This window comes from Pongo abelii, chromosome 10, assembly GCF_028885655.2.
Source record: "Pongo abelii isolate AG06213 chromosome 10, NHGRI_mPonAbe1-v2.0_pri, whole genome shotgun sequence".
Lineage (NCBI taxonomy): Eukaryota > Metazoa > Chordata > Mammalia > Primates > Hominidae > Pongo > Pongo abelii.
The window spans coordinates 15,280,349-15,307,460 of NC_071995.2; the positions used below are offsets into that span (position 1 = coordinate 15,280,349).

Sequence of the window (27,112 nt, forward strand, 5' to 3'; positions counted from 1 at the left end):
TTTGGGTGGAGAGTTCTGTAGATGTCTCTCAGGTCCAGTGCTGAGTTCAGGTCCTAGATGTCTTTGTTAATTTTCTGCCTAGGTGATCTGTCTAATACTGTCAGTGGGTGTTGAAGTCTCCCAATATTATTGTGTGGGAGTCCATGTCTCTTTGAAGATCTCTAAGAACTTGCTTTATGAATCTGGGTGCTCCTGTGTTGAGTGCATATATATTTAGGATAAGTAGGTCTTCTTGTTGAACTGAACCCTTTCCCATTATTTAATGTCTGTCCATTGTCTTTTTTGATCTTTATTGATTTAAAGTCTGTTTTGTCTGAAATTAGGATTGTAACCTCTGCTTTTTTCTGTTTTCCATTTGCTTGGTAGATATTTCTATATTCCTTCATTTTGAGCCTGTGGGTGTCATTGCATGTGAAATGGGTCTCTTGAAAGCCTCATACCAATGGGTCTTGGTTCTTTATCCAGATTGCCACTCTGTGCCTTTCGACTGGGAGCATTTAGTCCATTTACATTCAAAGTTAGTATTGATATGTGTGGATTTGATCCTGTCATCATGATGTTAGCCAGTTATTATGCAGACTTGTGTATGTGATTGCTTTATAGTGTCACTGGTCTGTGTACTTCATTGTGTTTTTGTAGCGGCTGGTAACAATCTTTTCGTATTTAGTGCTTCCTTCAGAAGCTCTTGTAAGGCAGGTCTAGTAATAATGAATTCCCTCAGCATTTGCTTGTCTAAAAAGGATCTTATTTCTCCTTTGCTTTTGAAGCTTAGTTTGGCCAGATATGAAATCCTGGGTTGGATTTTTTTTCTTTAAGAGTGTTGAATATTGGCCCCCAAACTCTTATTGCTTATAGAGTTTCTTCTGAGAGGTCCGTTATTTGTCTGATGGGCTTCCCTTTGTAGATGAAATGATATTTCTAGCTGCCTTTAACATTTTGTCTTTTATTTTAACCTTGGAGAATCTGATGATTATGTTTCTTGGGGATGATCTTCTTGTAAAGTATCTTATTGGGGTTCTCTGCATTTACTGAATTTGAATGTTGGCCTCTCTAGCTAGGTTGGGGAAATTCTCATGGATGATATCCTGAAATATGTTTTCCAAATTGCTTACACTCTCCTAATCTCTTTCAGGGGCATCAGTGAATCATAGATTTGGTCTCTTTACATTATCCCGTATTTCGCAGAGGTTTGGTTCATTCCTTTTCATTCTTTTTTCTCTATTCTTGTGTTACTGTCTTATATCAGAAAGCCAGTCTTCAAGCTCTGAGATTCTTTCCTCTGCTTGGTCTATTCTGCTATTAATACTTGTGATTACATTATTAAATTCTTGTAGTGTGTTTTTCAGCTCTATGAGGTCAGTTATGGTCTTTGCTATACTGGCTATTTTATCTGTCAGTTCCTGCATCATTTTATTGAGATTCTTAGCTTCCTTGGATTGGGTTTCAATGTACTCCTGCATCTCAATGATCTTCATTCCTCTCCATTTTCTGATTTTTTTCTTTCTTTTCTTTTCTTTTTTTTTTTTTCGAGGTAGAGTCGCACTCTGTTGCCCAGGCTGGAATGCAGTGGCATGATCTTGGCTTACTGCAACCTCTGCCTCCCAGGTTCAAGTGATCCTCCCACCTCAGCCTCTCGAGCAGCTGGGATTACAGGTGTGTACCATCATGCCCAGCTAATTTTCATATTTTTAGTAGAGATGGGGTTTCACCATGTTGGCCAGGCTGGTCTCAAACTCCTGGCCTCAGGTGATCCACCCACCTCAGACTCCCATAGTGCTGGGATTACAGGCAGGAGCCACTACACCTGTCCCATATTCTGAATTCTGTTTCTGTCATTTCAGCCATCTCAGCCTGGTTCAGAACCCTTGCTCCTTGCCAGTTCAACTCACCCATTCCCCTGGAGTCACTGGGGGCCAGAAACAAATCCCAGTGCATGGTAGCCCCATGCAGGATTCCCAGGTTCTTCCTGCTTCAGTCCAGCTTCTGTGCCTTGCCTCCATCCACTCTCAGTGCTTTCCCACTGAAGATCTGTTAGGAGTGTACCAGTTGTCTTGGTCTCTCAGTAGCAGCTGTTCCCCCTGGCTATGTCTAGTCAGCCATCTTTCTCCTGAGGTTATTCATTTTAAGGAAGAATATTACAGAGGTATTAGAACCCTCCTAGTGCATAACATGATGTTAATATGTCATTACTTGTGAAATTAACCTTAATTATCTGGTTATTGTGGTATCTGAAGCCTTCTCCACTTTAAATTACTATGTTTTCTATGTAACAATAAATATTTGAAGGAAGGTACTTTGAAACTATGCAAATATCCTCTTTCTTCTTCAACTTTTACTCACAAATATTAGCATTAATTGGTGGACCTTGCCAGTAGCAATGATTACAGTAGTGTTCTAATATTTATCTTTAAATTTTCTTCATTTTTCTACTTATTAATACGATTTTTCTGTAAGGTGGAGTTGTCTCTTCTCTATCAGTTATTTATGGTTAATCATTTATTTATATCTGTATGGAGTCATGGCTATTTACTTTATTCTTTAGGTTATAATTCAATACTTTATTATCTTTTTTTCAGCTTTGGTCATTGGGAGCTTTTTAAAATTAACCTCCATGACATTTTGACAAGCCTCCGTTTTTTGTTTTTTGGTGTTTTTTTTGCACCTCATTACTTTCTGGCAATGTGAGATGATCCAGTCTTATTTTGTATTTTTCCTGTCACAGCCCTGAAATCAATCACTTCCCTAAGGAGTCCTGGTTCTTTTTAAGAATGATATCTAGGGGCTGGGTGCTGTGGCTCATGCCTGTAATCCCAGCACTTTGGAAGGCTGAGGCAGGAGGATTGCTTGAGGCCAGGAATTTGAGACCAGCCTGGGCAAAATAGTGAGGCCCCCATCTCTACAAAAAGTAAATAACAACACCAACAAAAGTGGGCATGGTCCACATGCCAGCTACTCGGGAGGCTGAGGTAGGAGGATTGCCTGAGCCTGGGAAGTTGTGGCTGCAGTGAGCCATGATTGCAATACTGCACTCCACAGCCTGGATGACAGAGCAAGACCCTATATCAAAAAAAAAAAAAAAAAAAAAAAGATATTTAGAAACCACAATCTGGACACTAGTTGTGTTCATTGCTATTGGGGGTATCACTAATTCTAGGTCTTCTCAGTGAGTTAGTATATACACACATATATATTTATTTCTCTGGCTAGCTATTAAAAATCAACAAGATTCATAGTGTTACTACTGATCCAATCCAGCTCTTCAAAGTTAATTCTGGCATTCCTTTTTTGTTTATTTATAACTTTTTTCTCTGACAATGAGAAACCTGCTGCTCATATCTAAAATATATTTATCTAATTAACCTAGTCTACATTTAAAGTAGTTTCAATTCTAACTTACTCTCTTCTGAAAAACAAATTTATCAATTAGACTACAATGTTTTGTACAGTACTTTTTAGCCTTACAATATCCACTAAAAATGCTGTTTTCCAAAGTATCTTATGTCAGCTCCTTTCTTTACCACCCTCTTCAATGAGGGTATGCCATTTTCGTATAATAAAGTTAGATTTATTTTTCACAGTCTGCATTCCATATTGGGTTCCATCCACATCTGATTGCTTTATAAAGAATTGCTTACAGTGAAAGTCTTCCTTTGTGGTATACAGTTCTGAAATTTTGAGAGATGCATGGTCATGTGTTTACCATCACAGTACCATACAAGACAATTACATTACCTCCAAAATTCATTTGTTCTATCATTTTTTTCTTCTTCTTCTCTTTTTTTTTTTTTGAGACAAGTTCTCTCTCTGTCACCCAGACTAGGGTGCAGTGGCACAATCTTGGCTCACTGCAATCTCTGCTCTTCAGGCTCAAATGATCCTCCCACCTCAGCCTCCCAAGTAGCTGGGAACGTGGGCACACACCACCACACTTGGCTATTTCTTTCTGTATTTTTGGTAGAGATGGGGTCTCACCATGTTGCCCAGGCTGGTCTTGAACTCCTGAGCTCAAGCAATCTGCCTGCCTCAGCCTCCCAAAGTGCTGGGATTGCAGGCATGAACCACGGAACCTGGACTTCTTCCAGCTCACAATTCCTAGAATTTGTAATCAAATTCTTCCAGCTGACAATTCCTGGAAATCACTGACCTAGTTTCCATTTCTAGAATTTTTCCTTTGCCAAAAAGTCATTTAAATGAAATCATGCAATATATAGTCTTTGGGGTCTGGTTTCTCTTAGGGAATTATGTTTAAGGAATCATCTATATTGGCTTTTTAACATTTAATTTTGTTATTTATTATTTTCTATGGATACATAATAGTTGTACATGTTTATGTATTACATATGACATTTACATATATGCACACAATGTGTAATAATCACATATGGGTAATTGGGATACCCATCACCTCAAACATTTATCATTTCTTTGTGTTGGGAACATCCCAAATCTTCTCTTCTAGCTCTGAAATATACAATAAACTATTGTTAGCCATAGGCACTCTATTGTGCTGCCAAACACTAAATCTTATTCCTTCTATCTAACTATATTTTTATCCATTAACCAATCCCTCTTCACCCCCCCTTTTCCACTACCCTTTCCAGCCTTTGGTAAACACTGTTATATTTACTACCTCCATGAAATCAATTTTTATTTTAACTCCCACACATGAGTAAGAACACACAGTATTTGTCTTTCTGCACCTGGCTTATTTCACTTACCCATAATGTCCTCCAGTTCCATTCATCTTACAGCAAATGACAGTATTTCATCTTTTTTATGGTTGAATGAGATTTCATTATATATATACACCACGTTTTCTTTAGCTAGTCATCCATTGGTAATCACTTAAGTTAATTCCGTATTTTGGTTATTGTGAAGAGTGCTGCAATAAACATGGGAATGCAGATATCTCTTCAATATCCTGATTTTCTTTCTCTTGGATATATACCCAGCAGTGGGATTGCTGAGTCATATGGTAGTCCTATTTTTAGTTTTTAGAGAAACCATCATAATGTTCTTTATAGTGTCTGTACTAATTTGCATTCCCACCAGCAGTGTACAAGTGTTCCTCTTTCTCTGCATCCTCATTAACATTTGTTATTGCCTGTCTTTTGAATAAAAACCATTTCAACTGGGGTGAGATGATATCTCATTGTAGTTTTGTTTTGCATTTATCTGATGATTAATGATATTGAACTTTTTTATATACCCATGGGCCATTTCTATGTTTTATGTTTTTCAAGAAATGTTTACTGAGGTCTTTTTGCCTATTTTTAAATTAGATTATTAATTTTTTGTTATTAAATTGTTTGAATTTCTTATATATTCTGGTTCTTAATCCCATGTTGGATTGGTAATTTGCAAATATTTTCTCCTTTCTCTGGGTTATCACTTCACTTCGTTGATTAGTTTCCTTTGTTATGCAGAAGGTTTTTAGTTTGATGTACTTTCATTTGTCCATCTTTGTTTTTGTTTGTTTGTGCTTTTGAGACCTTTCCCAAAAAGTCCTTGTCCAGACCAATGTCCTGAGTCATTTTTCCTATGTTTTCTTCTAGACGTTTTTTGGTTTCTGTTTTTACATTTAAGTTAATTCATTTTGAGTTGATTTTTGTATATATTAAGAGATAGGGATTCAGTCTTAGCACCATTTATTGAAAATATATTTTTTCCCTGATGTGTGTTCTTGGTGTCTTTGCCAAAAATTAGTGAGATTTAAGTGCATGAATTTCTTTCTGTATTCTTTTTTCTGTTCCATTGGTCTATGTGTCTATTTTTATGTTAATACCATACTGTTTTGATTATTACAGCTTTGCAGCATATTTTGAAGTCAGGTAGTGTGATGCCTCTGGCTTTGTTCTTTCTGTTCAAGATTGCTTTGGCTATTTGGGGTCTTCTGTGGTTCTGTACAAATTTCAAGATTGTTTTTTCTATTTCTATGAGGAATATCATTGGTATTTTGATAGGGATTGCACAAAATCTGTAGATTGCTTCCTTGATTTTTTTTAGGTTGTTTACTATTGGCATATAGAAACACTACAGATTTTGTTATGTTTATTTTGTATTCTGCAACTATACTAAATTTGTTTATTAGTTCTAACATTATTTTGGTGGTGTCTGTAGGGTTTTGTATATATAAGATTATGTCACTTGGAAGCAGGGACAATTTGATTTCCTTATTTTCAATTCGGATGCTTTCTTTTCTTTCTCTTGCCTATTTGCTTGGCTAGGGCTTCCAATATTACATAAAAGTAGGCATCCATGTCTTGTTCTAGATCTTAGAGGAAAAGCTTTCCAGTTTCCCCCATTGAGTATGATGCTAGCTGTGAATCTGTAATATATGTCCTTTATTGTGTTGAGGTATGCTCCTTCCATGTCTAATTTGTTGAGAGTTTTTATCATGAAAGGGTGGTGAATTTTATCAAACGCTTTTTCTGGATCTATTGAAATAATCTTATGGTTTTTGTCTTTGATTCTGTTAATGTGGTGTATTACATTTATTAATGTGCATATACTGAACCATCCTTGCATCCTTGGGATGATTCCCACTTGGTCATGATGAATCATCTTTTTAATGTGTTGTTGAATCCACTATTTTGCCAGTATTTTGTTGAGGTTTATTGCATTTATATTTATTAGTGATATTGACCTACAGGTTTTTGTTGTTGTGGTGGTGGTGGTGGTGCTGGTGTCTTTGTGTCGGAATCAAGGTAATGCTGGCCTCACAGAATGAGTTAGGGAGAATTCCTTCTCATCACTTATTTTCAAAAGTTTGAGCAGAATTGATATTAATTTTTTACATTTTTGGTTTAATTTAGCAGTAAAGCCATCAGGTCTTGGGCTTTTCTTTAATGGGAAACCTTTTATTATTTCTATCTCATTCTCATTATTAGTCTGTTCAGGTTTTCTGTTTCTTCATGATTCCATCTTGGTTGGTTGTATCAGTCTAGGAATTTTCCATTTCTTCTAGATTTTCCAACTGATTCGCATCTAGTTGCTGGTAATAGTATCTAATGTCCTTTGAATTTTTGGTGGTATCAGTTGTAATGTCTCCTTTTTCATCTTTGAATTTTTTTATTTGAATCTTTTTTCCTTATTAGTTTAGCTAAGCATTTGACAATTTTGTTTATGTTTTCAAAAAACCAACTTTTCATTTCGTTGATATTGTGTTTTTAGTCTTAATTTCATTTACTTCTTCTCTAATCTTTATTTTTTTCCTTCTACTAGTTTTGGGCTTAGTTTGTTATTGATTTTATAATTCTTTAAGGTGCATCATTAGGTTGTTTACTGGAAATCTTTTGCTATTTTTTGATGTAGGTGTTTATTGCTATAAAATGTCCTCTGAGAACTGGTTTTGCTGTATCCCATTGATTTTGGTATGTTGAATATCCATTTCTATTTGTTTCAAAATTAAAAAAAATTTTTTTTTGTAACTTTTTAATTGATCCATTGCACTCATATTTTATGAACAATAGTTTATTTTTTATTGCTGAGTGGCATATGATCGTATGGGTACTCCATAGTTACTTTATTCATATACTTGTTGAAAAATATGTTTTTTTAAATTTATCAATAATACTAATATAAACATTCAGAAACATATTCATATGAACATAGTTTTCATTTTATTTGCATAATTATGTTGGAGTGGTGTTGTTAGATCCTATTGTAAGTGTCTATTTAATTCATATTTTAAAGGGCTAAAGTATTTTCCAAAGGTTCTTTACTGTTTTAAATACCTGTTAACAATGTATGAGAGTTCCATTTGTTCTGCATCCCCATAAGTACTTCATATTGTCAGACTTCTGGTTGTAGCCATTTTAATAAGTGTGTGGTATTATCTTTTTGTTGTGTTAATTACACTTTACTAATGACTAATGATGTTGAACATTTATATATGTAGATATATGTTTGCATTTATATGTCTCCTTTGGTGAAGTGTCATAAAGGAAACTAAAATAAAGCTACAATTTTCTAAATATGTGCAATTCAACAGGAAATCAAAAACAAGAAGGCAAACACATGACTAGCTTTAGAACATTTAAAAATAAAAAAATTTTACCTGTACATATTCTATCTCCAGTACCATTCATTTCTTTGTATGGATCCTAGTCTGTATCTGGTATTGAATGTCTTCTGCCTGAAGAACCTTATTTAAAATTTACTATAGAATTTGTCTGCTGACAATAAACCCTCAGATTCATTTTAGGGGCATGAACATCTTTATTTTTTATTTTGAAATATGTGTTGTTTTTTTTTTGCTGGGTATAAAATTCTTTTTTTTTCCTCTCAGCATTTCAAAGATGTCATTCCATTGTCTTTTAGCTTGCATAGTTTCAGAATATGAGTCTGCAGTAAATTCCTAATATTTGTCCTTCTGTTGTGCAATGTCTTTTTTCCCCCTTTGGCTATCTTCACAATTTTTTCTTTATTTTTGGTTTTCAGCAGTTTAAATATAACATGCCCAGATGTGGGTTTGGGAATTTATCCTAAATGGATTTCTGTGAGATTCTTAAACTTGTGATTTGGTGGCTGTCATTACATTTGGTAAACTCATTCTTCAGCATGTGGATCTATAGTTTTCCTACCCTTATATATTGAAGAGACTCTCTTCTCCAATGTATGTTTGTGGTGCTTTTGTTGAAAATCAGTTGGATGTAAAGGCATGAATTTATTTCTGTGTTCTCTATTCTATTCTATTGGTCTATATATCTGTTTTTATGCCAGTATAATGTGGTTTTGGTTACTGTAACTTTATTTAGCCATTATTTTTTCAAATATTTCTTCTGAATTATTTTGTCTGCTAGGATTCCAATCACATACATGTGAGACCTTTTGATATTCTCCCACAGCTCTTAGTAGCTCTGTTTTGTTTCATTCACTTCTTTTTCCCCTTGATTAGTTTGCATAATTTTTTACTCCTATGTTAAAGTACATTGATTTTTTAAATTAGTTGTGTGTAATTTTTATTATCTATTTTTAATTTTTTGAGAAAACTTCATACTGTTATTCATAATGGACGTATTAATTTTCATTCCCGCCAACAGTGCACAAACATTTCATTCTTCACATCCTTGCCAGCATTTGTTATTTTTTGTCTTTTTGATAATAGCCATTCTAACTGGGGCGAGGTGATTTTTTTTTTAATTTTAATTTTTAAAAATTTAAATAGCTTTACGGGTATAAGTGGGGGTGAAGTGATATCTTACCATGGTTTTGATTTGCATTTCCCTGTTGAACATTTATTTTTTCATATGTCTCTTGGCGTTTTGTATGTCTTATTTTGAGAAGTATCTATTCAGGTATTTTGCTTAATTTTGAAATTTTAATTTGGATTGTGTGTGTGTGTGTGTGTGTGTGTGTGTGTGTGTGTGTTGGCTATTGAGTTGTTTGGGTTAGTTATATATTCTGGATATTAGTCATTTGTTGGATGAATAGTTTGAAAATATTTTATTGCACTCAACAGGTTGTCTCTTCACTCTGTTGATTGTTTCCTTTACTTTGCAGAAGTTTTTAGTTAAATATAGTTCCATTTGTCTATTTTGTTTTTTTTGACTATGCTTTTGAGGTCTTAGCCATAAAACTTTTGCCTAAGCCAATGTCTTGAAGTGTTTTCCCCATGTTTTCTTCTAGTACTTTCATAGTTTTGGGTTTTATGTTTAAGTCTTTAAGCAACTTAGAGTTGATTTTTGTTTATTGTGAGACATGGGGTCTAGTTTCATTCTTTGGCATGTGGATATATAGTTTTCCTACCCTCACTTATTGAAGAGAATGTCTTTTCTCCAGTGCATGTTCATGATGTTTTTGTTGAAAATGAGTTGAATGTAAAGACATAAATTTATTTCTGTGTTCTCCATTCTATTCTATTTGTCCATGTGTCTGTTTTTATACCAGTACCCTGTGGTTTTGGTTACTGCAACTTTATAGTACATTTTGAAATCAGGTAGTGAAATGCCCCCAGCTTTGTTCTTTCTGTTCAAAATTGCTTTGGCTTTCTGGGGTCTTTTGGATTTCCATATGAATTTAATTTTTTTTCTATTTCTGTGAAGAATGCCATTAGTATTTTGATGGGAATTGCATTAAATCTGTACATCGTTTTGGGTAATATAAACATTTTCATAATATTAATTATTTGAATCCATGAATATGGAATATTTTCCATTTATTTGTGTCCTCTTCAATTTCTTTAATCAATGCTTTATAGGTTTTATTGTAGAGATCATTTAACTCCTTTATTAAGTTTATTCCTAGGTATTTTTTTTCTTGAAGCTATTGTAAGCAGAATTGCTCTCTTGATTTTTTTTCCAGTTAGGTTGCTATTGAAATACAGATATGTTACTGATTTTTCTATGTTGCTTTTGTATCCTGCAACTTTTCTAAATTTATTTATTAGTTCTAACAGTTTTTGGTGGAGTCTTTTAGGTTTTTCTATAGATATGTTTATGTTGTCTACCAACAGGGACAATTTGACTTCCTTCTTTCCAGTTTGGATGCCATTTATTTCTTTCTCTTGCATAACTGCTGTGGCTAGAACTTTCAATACTATGTTGAAATTATGAGGTAAATGTGGATATCCTTATCTTGCTTCAAATCTTAGAGAAAAAGTTTTTAACTTTTCTTTGTTCAGTATGACGTTGACTGTGGGTTTTTATCATTGTGGCCTTTATTGTGTTGAAGTATGTTTCTTCTATGTCCAGTTTGTTGAGAATTTTTATCATGAAGGCAAGCTGAATTTTATTAAAAGCTTTTTTTAGCATCAATGAAAATGATTTTATGGTATTTATCCTTGATTTTGTTACTATGGTTTATCATCTTTATTAATTTGTGTATGTTGAACCATTCTTGCATCCCTGAGATGAATTCCACTTGATCATGGTGAATGATCTTTTCGATATACTGTTGAATTTTATTTGCCAGTATTTTGTTGAGGGTTTTTGCATGTATGTTCATCAGTGGTATTGGTTTGAAGTCCTTGTCTGGTTTTGGAATCAGAATAATATTGGCCTTGGACAATGAGTTTGGAAGTATTCCCTTCTCCTTAACTTTTTGAAATAGTTTGAGTAGAATTGGTATTAGTTTTTCTTCAGATGTTGGTAGAATTAAGCAGTAAAGCCATTGGGTCCTGGACTTTTCTTTGATGGGAGAGTTTTTATTACTACATCAATCTTGTTACTTGTTATTGTTCTGTTTGGGTTTTCTATTTCTTTATGATTCAATTTTGATAGGTTGTATGTGTTCAGAAATTTATACATTTCTTCTAGATCTTCTAATCTATTGTTATTTAGTTGTTCCTAGTCTCTTATGATTCTTTGTATTTCTGTGGTATCAGTTGTCATGTTTCCTTTATCAGCTTTGATTTTATTTATTTGAGTCTTCTCTTTTTCTTAGTAAGTCTAGCTAAAGGCATGTTGTTTTGTTTATATTTAAAAAATTTTTTTTGCTTTGTTGATCTTTTGTATTGTTTTAAAAATCTCTATTTCATTTAATTCCATTCTATTATTTCTTTTTTCTACTAATTTTGGGTTAAGTTTGTTCTTGTTTTTCTAGTTCTTGAGGTGAAAGTCATCTTGCTTGAGATCTTTCTACTTTTTCAATGTGGGCATTTATTGCTATAAACTTCCCTCTTAGAACTGCTTTTGCTGTGTTCCATAGATTTTTGTATGGTGTATTTCCATTTTCACTTGTCTTAAAAATGTTAATTTCTCTCTTAATTTCTTCCTCGACCTAATAGTAATTCAGGAGCATGTTGTTTAATTTCTGTGTATTTGTAGCGTTTCCAATGTTTCTCCTGTTTTTTTTTTTCTTTCTTCTTTTTTTTTCATATGTCCATGCCTGCTGTGTCAAATTCTCCTGTTACTGATTTCTAGTTTTATTCCATTGTGGTCAGAAAACATACTTCATATAATTTTGACTTTAAATTTATTAAGACTTGTTTTGTGCCCGCATATATTATTTGTCCTGACGAATGCTCCATGCATTGTTGAGAAAAATGTGTATTTTGTAGTTGTTAGGTGGAATGTTCTGTAAAAGTCTGTTACGTTCATTCAGTCTAGAGTACAGTTTAACTTCCATGTTTATTAATTTTCTGTCTGGATGATATGTCTATTGCTAAAAGTGGGGTGCTAAAGTCCGCTACTACTTTTATATTATAGACAATCTCTGCCTTCAGGTCTATTAATATTTGCTTTACATTTTACGTTATTATTGGGTTCATATGTATTACAATTACTATATTCCCTGTTGCATTGACTCCTTTATATTTATATAATAGCTTTATTTATTGTTTGTATACTATTCTTGACCTGAGTCTATTTTATATGATATAAGTACAGCTACTCCTGATCTTTTTGGTTTCCATTTGCATGGAATATCTTTTCCCATTCCTTTGATTTCAGTCTGCACGTATCTTCAGAGGTGCAGTTTCTTATAGATAGCATGTAGTTAGGTCCTGTTTTTCTTTAAACAAAAATTCATTCAGCTACTCTATATCTTTTTTTTTTTTTTTTTGAGACAGAGTCTTACTCTGTTGCCCAGGCTGGAGTGCAGTGGTATGATCTCGGCTCACTGCAAACTCCACCTCCTGGGTTTAAGTGATTCTTGTGCCTCAGCCACCTGAATAGCTGGGATTACAGGTGTGTGCCACCATGCTGGCTAATTTTTGTATTTTTAGTAGGGATGGAGTTTCACCATGTTGGCCAGGCTGGTCTCGAACTCCTGGCCTCAAGTGATCCAACCACCTCAGCCTCCCAAATTACTGGGATTACAGGCATGAGCCACATTACCTGCCCTACTCTATGTCTTTTAATTGGAGAATATAATCCATTTACATTAAAGATTATTATTGATAGGAACATGTTTTCTGTTGCCATTCTTTTAAGTATTTTTTGCATTTTTCTGGTAAATTTTTAATTTTGTTCCTCTCATACTGTTTTCCTCTGTGGTTAAGTAATTTTCTCTAGTAGTATGTTTTAATTCTGTGCTATTTATTGTCAGTGTCTCTGTCATAGATTTCTTTCTTTGTGGTTACTATGAGGCTTACATAAAACATTTTATATTTATAATAGGTTATTTTAAACTGAAAAGAACTTAGCTTTGATTGCAAAGAAAAGCAAAGCAACAAAACATACTATACTTTAACATCATTCCCCCTCCACGTTTTGACTTTTTGATGTTTTAGTTTACATCTCTTTATATTGCCTCTCAACCAATTGTTGTAGTTATTATCATCTTTAATAAGTTTTAGTCTCCATAATTAAGATATAATTGGTTTATATATCATAATTACACTATTAGAACATTCTGAATTTCTATTCTTACTTTTACCAGTGAGTTTTATACCTTCAGATGTTTTCTTGTTACATGTTAACATCCTTCTCTTTTAGACTGCTGGACTCCCTTTAGGATTTCTTGTATGACAAGCCTGACGTTGATTAATTCCCTCAGGGTTTTTTTGTTTTTTTGTTTTTTTTTTGGCCTAGGAAAGTCTTTATCTGTCCTTCAGGTATTAAAGATAGCTTTGTTGGGAACAGTATTCTTAGCTGACAGTTTCTTTTTCTCAATACTTTGGATATATATCTCACTGTCTCCTAGTCTGCAAAGTTTCTGCTAAGAGATTTACTGCAAGCTATATCGGGGCTCTACTGAATGTGCTTTTTTTTTTCTCTTCATGGTTTGAATATTCCTTATCTTTGATTTTTGATAATTTGATTATGATATGATTTGGAGAATTCCTCTTTGGATTTGATTGGTGACCTCTGAGCTTCCTGTACCTGAGTGCTATCATCTTTCTTCAGATTTGAAAATCTTTCAGCTATAATTTTTTAAATATGGCCCTTTTCTCTCTCATCTTCTTTAGGAATTCTTATTATAGGAAGGTTAGTTTGCTTGATGGTATCCTATAATTCTTTTTAATTCTTTTTTTCTTTTCTGATGGGTAATTTCATATGTCCTGTCTTCAAGCCCATTGATTCTTTCCTCTGATTAAATATGCTGTTGAAGCTTTATAATGAGCTTTTCCAGTTTAGCTGTTGTATCCTTTATGTCTAAGATTTCTACTTTTATGTGTGTCTTTACATTTTTTTCTTTGTCAATTTTCTCATTTTGTTCCTGGATTGTTTTTCAAATTTCATTTAATTTTTTAATCTATACTCTATTGCGCTTCCCTGAACTCTTTAAGAAGATTTTTCTGAATTCTGTCAGACATGTTACAGGCCTTCAATTATTTTGGGTCTATTACTGGAGCTTTGTTGGTTTCTTTTGATGGTATCATATTTCCCTGAGTTTTCACAATCCTTGTGTCTTTACACTGATGCCTGCACATTTGAGGAGATGGTCACCTCTTTCAGCTTTTACAGGTATTCTTTGGTGGTGTTAGACCTTTAGTGCTTAATGTTGTAGCTTAGTCACCGGTCTGCTATTGCTTTCTGGTCTGGGGAAGGCTTAAGAGAGCACTAGAATTTAAAGGTTGTTTAAAAGGAAAAAACCTTTTAGTTGTTTCCAAGTGAGAGGAAGGTTCCACATTAGCACCTGGGCTTTGTGGGAAATCTAACCAGGGATTCAGGCTTTCCTGTGGGTTTTGCCTAGAGTAGGACTGTTGCATCATCCAGTTTTCTCAGTGTGGCATCTCTGCTGATCGGAGCACAGAGCAGCTGCAAGATCTGCATGTCAGTTTCAACAATCGGCACCTCCGCTTTTCATCCCCAGTTCACCCCTGGTGTTTCAGCCCTCCTGGTACTTGCAATGGTTCATGAGACAGGACCATAGTGAGCTTCTTGTGAAGATTCTCAGACTGGTGGGGAGATCGAACTTCCATCTCTAATTCCCTCCTTTTACCTCGTAAACTGTGGGTCTAAGGAAATTATCTGTCAGTGGTGTTATGCCAGCTTGGGGGAGGGGGTGGCACAGTCTAAAATGAATTGGGTATTATGAATCATAATTTACTGATGAAAGATCAGGAGCCTGGAGACATGGATTACTTTATAGTTAGAAAAGTGCAGTACAGGAACTTGACTTTTGCCTGGGTCCCATACTTAGATCACTGCCATCCACATTGTTAATTGGACAAGCTGAAGCAACACCTCTGTATAAAGGTCAAAAATTCCCTCATGTGTAGCAAGTGATACTAACCTTCAAGGTTCTCACCCTTGAGCAACAATGCTAGTTTTGCCGTACTTCAGTGTGAGTGAATGTAGTCAGTTTTTCAGTAAGCACGAGATGATGTGACTGATGTATTCCAGGAAAATGGGCAAAATAGGTAGAAATGCATACACAGTCTTGGGAAACCTTTAGCTTTTATTCTTGCCTAATATATAGCATATTTTCTGCAAAAATTATGAGTTAAATATACTTTAATGAAGATGGGTATTTAAAATATAATTATGACAATTTAAAAAATCTTATGAATACAGAAGGAAAAAGAGCCAGTAAACAAAAACAATAGAAACAAACAAACAAAAAATAAATGAAATAAGAATAAAATCTTCTCAAGTTCTAGATAGTCTATTCATTTCTTTTCTTTTCCAGGTGGAAGCTCCCTGGAACAACTGCTGGAATAAGGTTCCAGAGTGGAAGGTAGTTATTTCACTGAGAACACACTTCTGATTCATGCAAGAAAGTCCATGTTCCAGACAGGGCAGCCAAGCCTAAGTACATTTCTGCTTCATTGAGGTCTCAGGAAAATGCAGGCTTTCAGGACACTTGAGGTCGCTGCCTCAGTGCAGCTGTATTTTAATTTGTGTGAGTCCTTACACCTCATTTAGGTTTAAAAATAGGTGCTCTCCTTGTCTGTGGTATTCAGCTGCAAGTATTCCAGAGTGCCTTTTTTATAGCTGGCTACCCGTCTGGGCTTTTGGCTTCTTATCCCTGCTGCCTGTCTTTTCTGTAAAGAGTTGGCAATCATGTCTGAAAATTCTGCTTGCAAACGCTGTTGATTCTCCCTGGAAACAGGGTGGGAAGAGAAAATAGAACTTCTCAGCAATTCATACAGAATATTCCTTAGCTCCAGAATAATCAGTTCAGTTACTCAGTTACTCTTTGAATGCCTATTCTGTGCTAGACACAGGAAATCCAAAGAATACAAAATGATCCCTGCCTTTGATGAGCTTAAAAAACTGTTATCTCTGGTAGGAAATTAGACTTCAATTTCAAAGTGAAATAATATGCTGCTGGAATTTGGAGGCTTGGTTGGGAGGATCTAGGTTTACATATGCCACTGCAGGAAGGGGAAAGGAAACTGGGAGGATGCTAGGCCCCTGCCACACAACCCTGAAAACTCATTGGTCCCACACATACTTAACAGTGTGAGTCTTGTTTGGGGAAGGCTTAGAATGGTGGAGGGGACCACGAGTTTAGAAGGGACCTGGAACACTGCAAGTAAGGAGCCAGGTTTCTCATGCCCCAGGGAAGATTTGGGTTGTTTTAGCTTTTCTAGAAGCTTGCCGTCTCTCTGGGTCTGCCATTTAGGCCTCTGCAAGACAGAGTTTCTCAACCATAGCAAAAGCCAAGGAAATGGCCATATGGCTGCAGTAACATGTGTTGACAGGCAACTGGATGACAGCTGAGTCACCTTTAGGAGAAGTGAAACCTGTCAGTTAACCCTGAAACTTTGTCTTCCTCATCTCAGGGAGAACACAGACTTCATGTTAAGACCCAGAACCACAGTCTTGGGGTTGGGGCAGGTCCTGTTTTCATCAGGTGACTCAACAGAAAGATGAAAACAGGAGTAGAATGCAGAGAGCCTCTTTGCCCCCAGTATGCTCCACTCTTGTGAGAACAGAACATGCATGAGGTGAACTCTAAAGTGTCTTCTGTTCTCCCGAGCAAGCCTGGAACACAATGCTAGCTTTGCCATGCTTTATTGCAGAGCAATATAGTCAGTTTTTCAGCAGCAACAAGATGATGACTGGTACAGTCTAGGAAAGTGGACAGAATAGGTAGAAGCTCATACCCAGACTCAGGAAACTTTTAACTCATTCTTGTCTAATTTATAGTACATTTTCTGCATAAACTATAAGTTAAGTATACTTTAATGGAGATAAGGCATTTAAAGCATAATTTTGACAGTTAAAAATATCATGAATACAGAGCCAGTAAACAAAATGAAGTAAATGAAATAACAAAATCTCCTCAAGTTCTAAACAGTCTGTTCATTCCTCCTCTTTTCCAGGTGGAAGCTCCCTCTTGGGATAAAGGATCCAGAGTGAAAAAAAAAAGGTAGTTTTATACTGAGCCCACACATCTGATTCATGGAAGCAAGTCTATGTTCCAGACAGGGAAGCCAAGGCTAAATACTCTTCTGTTTCATTGAGGTCTCAGGAAAATGCAGGCTTTCAGGGTAATCCCCTTCTTGCAGTCTGGGAAGGGAGGTTTCTAAACCTCATGTATAGTCCCTTACTTCTTATGCAATATATACCACTTGTAAGGCACTTGCCAACTTAAATTGGCTATAACTAACAAAGCCAAGATCTCTAATTTCCTCCCTGTCCCTGCCACACCCAGAAGCTTACACAGTAGGAGGGGTTGGCAGGTTGAATTTCTGGTCCTTCATCCCGGTCAGCCAGTAGGTAGTCTCATTTCCTCGTCCCTGGTAAGACAAAAGAGTTGTGTACCACGGAGGCGAAGGAGTCAGTTCAGTTGTAGACCACTGTTCCCATAATGATCTGTTTCTGTGACATGTTTCACTTCCGCATTTCTCATCAGTGCCAATATTTAAGCACATCACACATTCCTGTTATGATTTGCATTATCTCTAGACAGATTTTTATTTCCAAGTGCCTTTTTAAAAATAAGTTTCTCATTCAGCAGACATCCTTTTCTCAAAGTAGAGTTTTCTTTTTTTCCCCAAAAGACATTTTAAAATATCACTCTAGCAACATCACAAGAACTCTAACTTAAAAAGGAAGAAAATTCATCTACAATTCTGCTACGTCAACAAATCCAACTGGTTGTCATTGTCCATATTTCCTTCTAGCCCTTTTTGCAATAAAGTTTTGCTACAAAACTTTTGCTACAGTTTCCCTATCTTATTACAAACACATGTACATCACAATTAAGAACTCATTAAGTGGCATTTCTGGGGCCCATCTGGAGGCTACGGAATGTATGGAAATTTACTGGAATACTGGAAACTCTGTCTTTGAAAAAGAGACACAAAATACATATGGCCCAAACACAGCCAGTGAACCACTATTTTTAAAAAATGAGTTTAATAATATATATCTATAATATATATCAATAATTTAAAAATGAGTGATATATATATAATTGATATATATTGTTAAACTCATTTAAAAAAATAGTGGTTCACTGACTGTGTTTGGACCATAGTAATCCATAAACTGGTTCTATTTTGGGGTAAGTGTTCTTTGTAAAAAATGTATTTATGGAGGACTCAAAAAGCAAGTGTGATGTTAGGACACTTTTACGTAAAAGGAGACTTTTCCAAGGTGCAACCAAAACGTAAAGGCCAGAAGCATTATAGCTACTGGAGACAGGTAACTTACAGTTAATAGTTGGCTTTGCCAGTTGTGAAAAGATTCTAATAACTTTGGAAAAGCAGCCTGAGAAGCATTTGGAGACAACTGATGGCTTTGGAGGGCAGCTGTTTTAAATGTGAGGAACTGCATGAAGAATCTGGAATAGCGATTCTCAAATATTAGTGTGGTCATAAACACATTATCTTGTTAAAAATATAGATTTCTGATCTACACCTACAGAGAATCTTGCATAGTAGGCCTGGTAGAGTGTCCACACATCTGCATTTTAACAAGCTTCCAGATGAGGAGGAGGAGGAGAATGGGGCCACACCTTGTCATTCACTCCTTGTGATTCTAGAGCTTCCGAATAGTAAAGCAACTGGCAAGAGAGGTGACCTCAGATCATAGCAGCGTTGTGTAGTAAGAGTAGGGAAGTAAGTGGGGGGACAAGGGTTTTGATTTAAATTAAATAAGTCCTGGACCAGACTGTATGTAGCTATTGTGTTTGGAGGAGGAACTGGAGACAAAACCTGGATATGGCAGAGTAAACGCTGGCAGAGTTCAAAACGTCAAAAGGGCTCGTTGGAGTAAAGGGAAGTTCTGAGTTCACATTTTTTGGTGGTCGTTTCTCTTGCAGAGGATGGAGGGTGCTCATCGTGATGAGTACAGAAAAGGATTAGCATGCTCAACTTTCCTGGCCGAGTCTCAAAGGAGGTGGCCCAAGCGTGTCTGAGAGCTTTTCCTATGCATTGTCTTTGTGGACTCCTTACCTTTAAGTATGTTTCTCCTCTCACTTCATACAGGAACTGGCACTCAGTTCTCTTCAGGATGGCTATGGTGGAGCCACTCACATGAATTCTCAAAGCTGGAAATGCAAAATAGATAAATAAAAATCTCAGCTATTACATGGCCTGTTTGTTTCCCGTTGATTCAGGATATCAATAACACCTGAGACAAGAATCCTAAATCAAGAAGAAACAATTGTGGCTATTTTAATGAAAGAACACTTAAAAATAACATCAGAGAGATAAGAAATGGTATAGTTTGGATATTTGTCCCCACCCAAATTTCATGTTGAATTTTAATCCCCAGTGCTGGAGCCCTGGCCCCCCACCAGGTGTCTGGGTCACAGGGGTGGATCCCTCATGGCTTGGTGCTGTCTTTGCGATACTGAGTTGTCACAAGATCTGGTCATTTAAAAATGTGTGGCACCTGCCCCTGCCACTCTCTTTCTTACTCCTGCTTTTGCCGTATGAAGTGCCTGCTCCTGCTTTGTCTTCTGCCATGAGTGAAAGCTTCCTGAGGCCTCCCCAGAAGCAGATGCAGGCACTATTCTTCCTGTACAGCCTGCAGAACCATGAGCCAATTAAACCTCTTTTCTTATAAATAACCCAGTCTCAGATTTTTCTTTATAGCAATGCAAGAATGACCTCACACAAGAAATATAATCTCACGTGGGAAGAAAGAAGGCCTGACATCAGTTTTCAGGGCGCTGAGTGATGTGATGGGGATCCCTAGGTTTTCCTCCATAGATTCTCATTCCAGCTCAGAATAGTAGCCTGCGGGACCTAGTTTTAGATTTGGCTTGTAGTGTCAAGCTTGGGTGTTGGAGTTTGGTTTTGGGTCCCTGTGGAAAAGTTCCAATAAATAGCTAAAGCCTTGTGGGCAAGGTGAAGATTCAGGAGAGTTGAGGGGTCTTGATTTTCTCAAATTTCTTCTTCTGGAACATTGTTATCCTTTGACAAAAGAAGTGGTGAGGGCACACCTATTCACAAGTCCATTGATGTGTATCACCTTTCCCAAAATAGGGGCCTAATAGCAATACCACAAACAATTACAACAGTAAGAATAATGACAATCTCAAATTGTATACCTACCATGTACCATGATTGCCAAACGCTTAACATGACATCATCCCAAATTATTTCAGAAACCCTCTTGGCAAGGTTGGTATTCCATTTTCAATTTATATCTTTATCTTTCTGAGAGCTAGAAGGATCAGGTAGCTTTCTCCTCAACTTATACTGAGAATGATTAACATAATTTCAATTGTAACCCAAGTCTGTCTGACCCTAACCTTATCCTTTTCCTTGCCAGCATGATTTGCCAGGACAAACTAGTGTCACATTGTCAGTACACTACCAAAATACCATCCTGCCTCCTGTGGTTTTGTAAGACCCAGCCATGTCTACCAATGCTTATTTTCTCTCTTCTGTATATTTCTGCTACTACCACTGTCATCAACATTTATTGAGCATCTACTTCATGCAGCACATTGTGCGTCTACCTTGCCAAGCAAATGCAATATATTCCTTTGTATATAACAAATGTTTAGATTTTTCTTTACTAAAATCAATTCTTGGTCGGGTATGATGGCTCTTGCCTGTAATTCCAACACTCTGGGGCTTTGGGGGACCAAGGCAGGAGACTTGCTTGAGCCCAGGAGTCTGTGACCAGCCTAGACAACATGGAGAGACCACACCTCTACAGAAAAAATTTAAAAAATTAGCTGTGCATGGTGGCGTGCCTGTAGTCCCAGCTACTCAGGAGGCTGAGGTGGGAGGATCACTAGAGCTGAGGAGTTCAAGGATGCAGTGAGGTGTGATTGTGCCACTGTACCAAAGCCTAGGCGACAGAGTGAGACCCCATCTCAAACAAATAAAAGTCAATTTCCAGGAAAACCGAATATGCTTTGGGAGGCCAAGGTGGAAGGACTGCTTGAGGTCGGGAGTTTGAGACCAGCCTGGGCAACATAGTGAGACCCAGTCTCTATTAAAAATTTAAAAATTAGCTGGATGTGCTGGTATGTTCCTGTAGTCCCAGCTACTTGGGAGGATGAGGTGGGAGGATCACTTGAGCCCAGGAGTTCAAGTTTACAGGGAGCTATGATCGTGTCACTGCACTTCAGCCTGGGTGACAGAACGAGAGCCTGTCTCTAAAACAACAACAAAAAAGCAAAACCAAATAAGAGGGAAACAGGAATGTGAACCAGAGTGTATAGTTCTTACCTTGCCTACTGATTTTTTTTTTAACTTTCATGACTCTATGGTAAATGCCATGACTATTCTAAGTAGAATACCCCCAGATTCATTGTATATGAGCCAAAAATATAGAAATAGTCTAAAACTGAGCAAAAGTGGAAGAATAAAATAATTATCAGTAAACAACAACAAAAGCAAATGTAGCAAAAGGTGGATTGACACGGGTTTGTGTTCAGCTAATGTGAAGAATTATTCTACATCTCATTGGCACTTTGTATCTCCTTATTGTGCATTTTATCTCACAGTTGCCCTCTGCTGGAAGACAGAATCTTTGTCCTCTGAGAAAAACAATCTCCCTTCTTACGGAGGCCAGTGGATTCCATCCTAGAGGCTGTGTTGACCGTATCTCCAAATAGACAATAACGAGGCATCTTGATTCCCACAACTCCAGCAGCACAGGGACCTGAAATGAAGGACACAAAGCAGGACGTGAAGGCGATAGAAACTGCAGAGTAGAGTGAAGACAGGTAAGCCTCTCTGTATGGTCACAATCCTGAATACTTCCTGTAATGGAGAAGTGGCTGAGGATGTGAAATGTGAGCTGGGACTTTTGCTTTAAATGGATGAATCCAATGAAGCATCATTATTCAATGCATGCAATCATAAAGTATTTTGCTCTCGCAAAGAAAACGACATTTGTAGCAAATAGGAAGGCATCCAGAGATCCAGACCACAAAGGTGATTTTAAATAGAAGGCTCTCAGGAAGGATGAAGATGAGCCCCACTGCTTGCTTACTGTGCCAAACCACACAACCCTGAATTTCACACTGCTGGAGGGCACTGTAGACTTGAAGCTTCAATGGCTCATGTTTGTTTTATTTTTGTTTTAAGGTGGCATTTCTGGGATTGGTGCCATGACAATGGAAGACAGAAGACAAAACAAAGGCATAACCTTCCTTAAGCATTTCATGGACCAGGCGAATGCAGCTGGATAGGGAAGCCTGTGGCACAAGGAGGTTCTAACAAGCAGAATAAAAGCCCAGATTAGACTATGCGCTGTGGCATATTAGGTAGGAAATAAGGGTTATTCAGTCACGTATTTGCATAGAATGACTGAGTGCAAGGAGTTAACAGTTTTAGAAGTCAAAGATTAACTCAAAAACTGCAAAGCTGAGTTTTAAGCAATGCCTTGCTAAAGATTCATCTAGATGACTTCTGAGTTCCTCTCTTACTATGTTTTTCTATAACACCTGTGACTCATCTCAAATCTTGATGTTCAAGGCTGTTGAATTAAACTAAGTTTGGCCTGAGGCTGCCTCTTAGGGGTCCCTACAAAACAAACTGCAACCTAGGTTGGTACATAAACAAACTAAAAGCCTAACTAGGGTATACTTATGTTACAGATAGCTGAGTCTCAGCCAATCTCAGTAGCTGAGCTTCAGCCAGTCACAGGCTGTCAACTGATCGGACCTTGACCAAATCAGGGGAACACAGAGCTGTGACCAATCAAGTTGTTTCTGTCCCTCACTTCTGTTTTCTGTCTATAAACATTGCCTGCCCACCTTGCCCATTGAAGCTCTCTGAACCTCTTCTAGTTTTAAGGGCCATCTGATTTGAAAATTGTTCTTTGCTCAATCAAACTGTGTTAAATTTAATATGCATAAAGCTTTTCTTTTAACAAGGCTATGTAACTTTCATGGTCTTTGAAAGTGACTCATGTACTTTCTGTATAACTGCAGTGGCAGGGAAGGGAGGGGATATAAATAGTATAGAAATTTCACCATCTGTTCTTTATTTCCCCTTGTAGATAATCTAATCCACTTAAGATACTATAATATTTTAGTGGTAAAATATATTAAAGTTGGGGGTGGGGAGAAAGGGAATGGGGAGGAAATAAATGAAATCCTAGGTATGGTGATTTAAATAGGAGTCCAAAGCTTCTTGTTTTTGTACATGTTTGGTGTTTATCGTGTCAGCAGTCAGTGGTGCCCTCAAAGGTCTTGTTCTTAGAGCTCTCTAGGGACTGGGTCTAAATATCTCAGGATGCATAGTGGGACCTCACATTTGGCAAAAAGAATTAAGAGTAAACATTATGCGAAGTCGATCACACTTGAAGACCTTTTATCCTTTCTGATTTAGTTGATGCACAGCAGTACATATGGTTCCCAATTTGCTAAGATGCTCAACTGCATACCAGAGTGAACTCCAATGCGAATCCATATTGGGAGGCCAGGAAGATGCTCCAGCTCAAAGGTCCCCATGAAGCTGAGGATTTCCAAGGCCATCTTGGCAATGTCTATTGCATGCCGATTGCCATTTCTCTTAGGCAAACCACTAGCCACCATGTAGGCATCACCAATGGTTTCCACCTGTGGAAACAGTTTCTCATGAGTGCCTCTGCCCCTTTGAAAAGCACAGAAATTAAACAGAAGCAGTTAATCACATGTCAAACACAAAAAGTGATTTGGGAACACAGTATGAGCATAGCCCTTTACACTTTTTCTGGGGCCAGTTCGATCAGTTCTGCGCTGATTTCTTCAGGGTTTTTATAGTCCAGTTAATGGGTGATAAAATAGCTATAAAGGAATTTAGCCATTTAAAAGTACTTCATAATTGTATAAATTGTCCAGATGTGGTGACAGTTCTAGAAATGTTCAAATAAATAATCTGAATGGTTTTATGTAATTTGAGGAACACCCTTAGTTTCCTGAAAATTAATCCTTTAGCAAATGTCAACATACTATTTGACAGAATATTGTATTTTGTAATATGTAATTGTATACATTCTTGTAGTATGATTTTCTATTTATTATAACCCCAGTGTCTTCTCTGCTTCATTTGCAGTCAGCCTAAACACTGCCCATTTTTTGGAGGTGATTTAAGAGTATGCCATTGTGTCTAAATTTAATACTTCAAATTCATTCCTGCTGAACTTCCTGTTGTACCTTTTTTGCTGCTTCTTAAAGTTGAATGGTAATTTTGACTTCTCACTCCTCTAATCCTTCTACTTCTCTTCACTTTTAGCTCAGATTCAACCACCAATTCACTAAATGTGAAACTAGAGAGGACAAGAGTAGTAACAGAAACAACCAATTCAGGCTCTGATGACCTTGGGTTGTACAATTAGTGGTTTCAGCCTGTTAGGTGATGTGGTTACCTTGTAGACATCATGATGATCAACAATGTGGTCAAAACTCTTATAGATGTCATTAAGCATGTCCACCACTTCCATGGGGGTGCTGTATTTGCAGATAGTAGTGAAACCTACAATGTCACTGAAGTAGATTGTAACTTCCTCATACAGTTCCGGCTCCACAAAGCCTTTCTCCTTCAGAGACTTTACCACTAGCCTAGATGAATGAAGGGAAAAAAAAAGCCTTCAACTTCAGCAAATTTCTTCTTGTTTCACATAAATCTTTCAGAGAGTAGTGATTGTCTACCAGGAATTCTAGAATTTGAGACTTCAGTGAATTGAGTGAATTGGAAACAAAGAGAGGTTGTGTATATCATATACATGAACATATTACACAAATACACATATAATACATGTTGTGAACACAGATGAATATAAGCAGGTTGAACATTAACTTAGTCTTTGATTATTAACCCTAATACACATAAATAGATAACTTTAATATCCTCAAAACTCTCATACATATACATACTTGTCCACTTTTTGCTTCTCTATTGATAATCAACTTCTTACAGATGTGGCTCTATACGCAGAAGCTGAGGAGAGTGTGGTATTACTTAAATCACCACAGGTATCAGATCTGAATTTCTCAACAAAGTTGATAGTTTTACTTTCCTGGCATATGTAACATGGCATTGCTTAATATTACTATGAAATAATGATGCATTTAAATATAAATTTTGATATATTCTGAACCAGAGTTCATTTGATATATTTTGAACCAGATTTGGGTCCTTTATAAAGCAGAATCAATCATGTAAATAAATTAAATCATGCTAAAACTGTAGAAGTCAAATTAAAGCAACTTTTAGAATGTCTTTGCTGAATGAGGTGCAGTATATCAGATTCAAGATTGAAGGAAGAGAACCAGAAGAAGGGAGTCTGTACTTGGTGTGCCAAGTTACCTCTTCATTGAGAAAAGGGAGTGGGGGCTGACATGAAGTGGGATGGTCCCTGTCTGTCCTTGGCATCACTTTGTAGTGGCCCTCAGTGTGGAACCACTAGAATCAGAAACTGGAAGCTGGGAGGTCCACAGAAGTCACTGAAAAGAAATCTTTATTTTTACACATGAGAAAGTTGAGGTCTAAAAAAATATGACTTCCATAAGTTCCCACAGCCGATTAGGGACAGAACCAGGGCTAGAATTCAGGAAGCCTTCAGTCCCACCCATCAGTCTTTTTTTGCATTACACTCCCTGCACAACCCAGGCCTTGGATATTCAGGAAGATGGGGAAGATTTGGAGGTATGCTGACTGCAACAAAGGAGGTCGGCTCTCCCGGAAAGAAAACAACCAATCAACCACAGAGATTTCTAACACTCATTTGGAGAACCTCCAGAGCATCCGGAGAAACCTTTTTAATTGGTGCAATGACAAAACTTGGAACCTTTGAAAAACATTCCTTGGTGTGGCTTGGATTCCTAGGGACACATCTGGAGTGGTTGTTCTTGACATGCCCTGTATAAAGTGCATAGTATCTTGGAGGCTACATGGATGCAATGACAAAATTGGATATTCTGCCATATTTGCAATTCATTGTACTGCTTATATCTGAAAAGTCATATGAGTTTGGTGATACGGTTTGGCTCCATGTCCCCACCCAAATCTCATGTTGAATTGTAATCCCCAATGTTAAGGGAGGGACCTGGTGGGAGGTGATGGGATCATGCGTGCAGATTTCCCCATTGCTGTTCTTGTGTTAGTGAGTTCTCATGAGATCTAGTTGTTTGAACGTGTGTGGCACCTCCCCCTTTGCTCTCTCTCTCTCTCTTCCTGCCATGTGAAGAAGGTGCTTGCTTCCCCTTCACTCTTCCACCATGGTTGTACATTCCCTGAGGCCTCCCCAGCCATGCTTCTTGTACGCCCTGTGGAACTGTGAGTTATTTAAACCTCCTTTCCTCATAAATTACCCAGTCTCGGGTAGTTCTTTATAGTAGGGTGAGAATGGACTATTACACTTGGAAAATAGTGTGTTATCCAGAGAGAGAAACTCATGTTGTAAATAAATGAAGGAAGGGCTGGGAGTTAACATCATGAGCTTTGATAACAGGTTGTTGCTGACATAGATAAAATTAGTATACAGAGTAGATCTCTTAGAAAGTCTTCCCAGAAGAAAAAACTTCTGGCCAGGCATGGTGGCTCACGCCTGTAATCCCAGCACTTTGGGAGGCCGAGGTGGGTGAATCACCTGAGGTCAGGAGTTTGAGACCAGTCTGGCCAACATGGTGAAACCCCCTCTCTACTAAAAATGCAAAAATTAGCTGGGTGTGGTGGCAGGCGCCTGTAATCCCAGCTACTTGGGAGGCTGAGGCAGGAGAATTGCTTGAACCCAGGAGGCAGAGGTTGCAGTGAGCTGAGGTCATGCCATTGCACTCCAGCCTGGGCAACAAGAGTGAAACTCCATCTCAAAAGTAAATAAATAAATTAATTAAATTAAATTAAATAAAAAAGAAGAAACTTCTATTTTAA

The 27,112-nt window shown here is 37.1% G+C and overlaps 1 protein-coding gene across 1 annotated transcript in view; it reads right to left on the bottom strand.

The window, feature by feature from the left end:
* Positions 1 to 15,270: 15,270 nt before the first annotated feature.
* GUCY2C (guanylate cyclase 2C) overlaps positions 15,271 to 27,112 on the bottom strand; it is an 82,941-nt gene continuing 71,099 nt past the window's right edge. Inside the window, exons 22-27 of the mRNA XM_002822972.3 lie at positions 24,609 to 24,801; positions 23,646 to 23,820; positions 21,816 to 21,914; positions 19,241 to 19,335; positions 17,502 to 17,578; positions 15,271 to 15,932 (exon numbers count right to left, since the gene is read on the bottom strand). Coding sequence (XP_002823018.2) covers positions 15,758 to 15,932; positions 17,502 to 17,578; positions 19,241 to 19,335; positions 21,816 to 21,914; positions 23,646 to 23,820; positions 24,609 to 24,801 — 814 coding nt within the window. The 3' untranslated portion in view covers positions 15,271 to 15,757. The remainder of the gene's footprint in view (positions 15,933 to 17,501; positions 17,579 to 19,240; positions 19,336 to 21,815; positions 21,915 to 23,645; positions 23,821 to 24,608; positions 24,802 to 27,112) is intronic.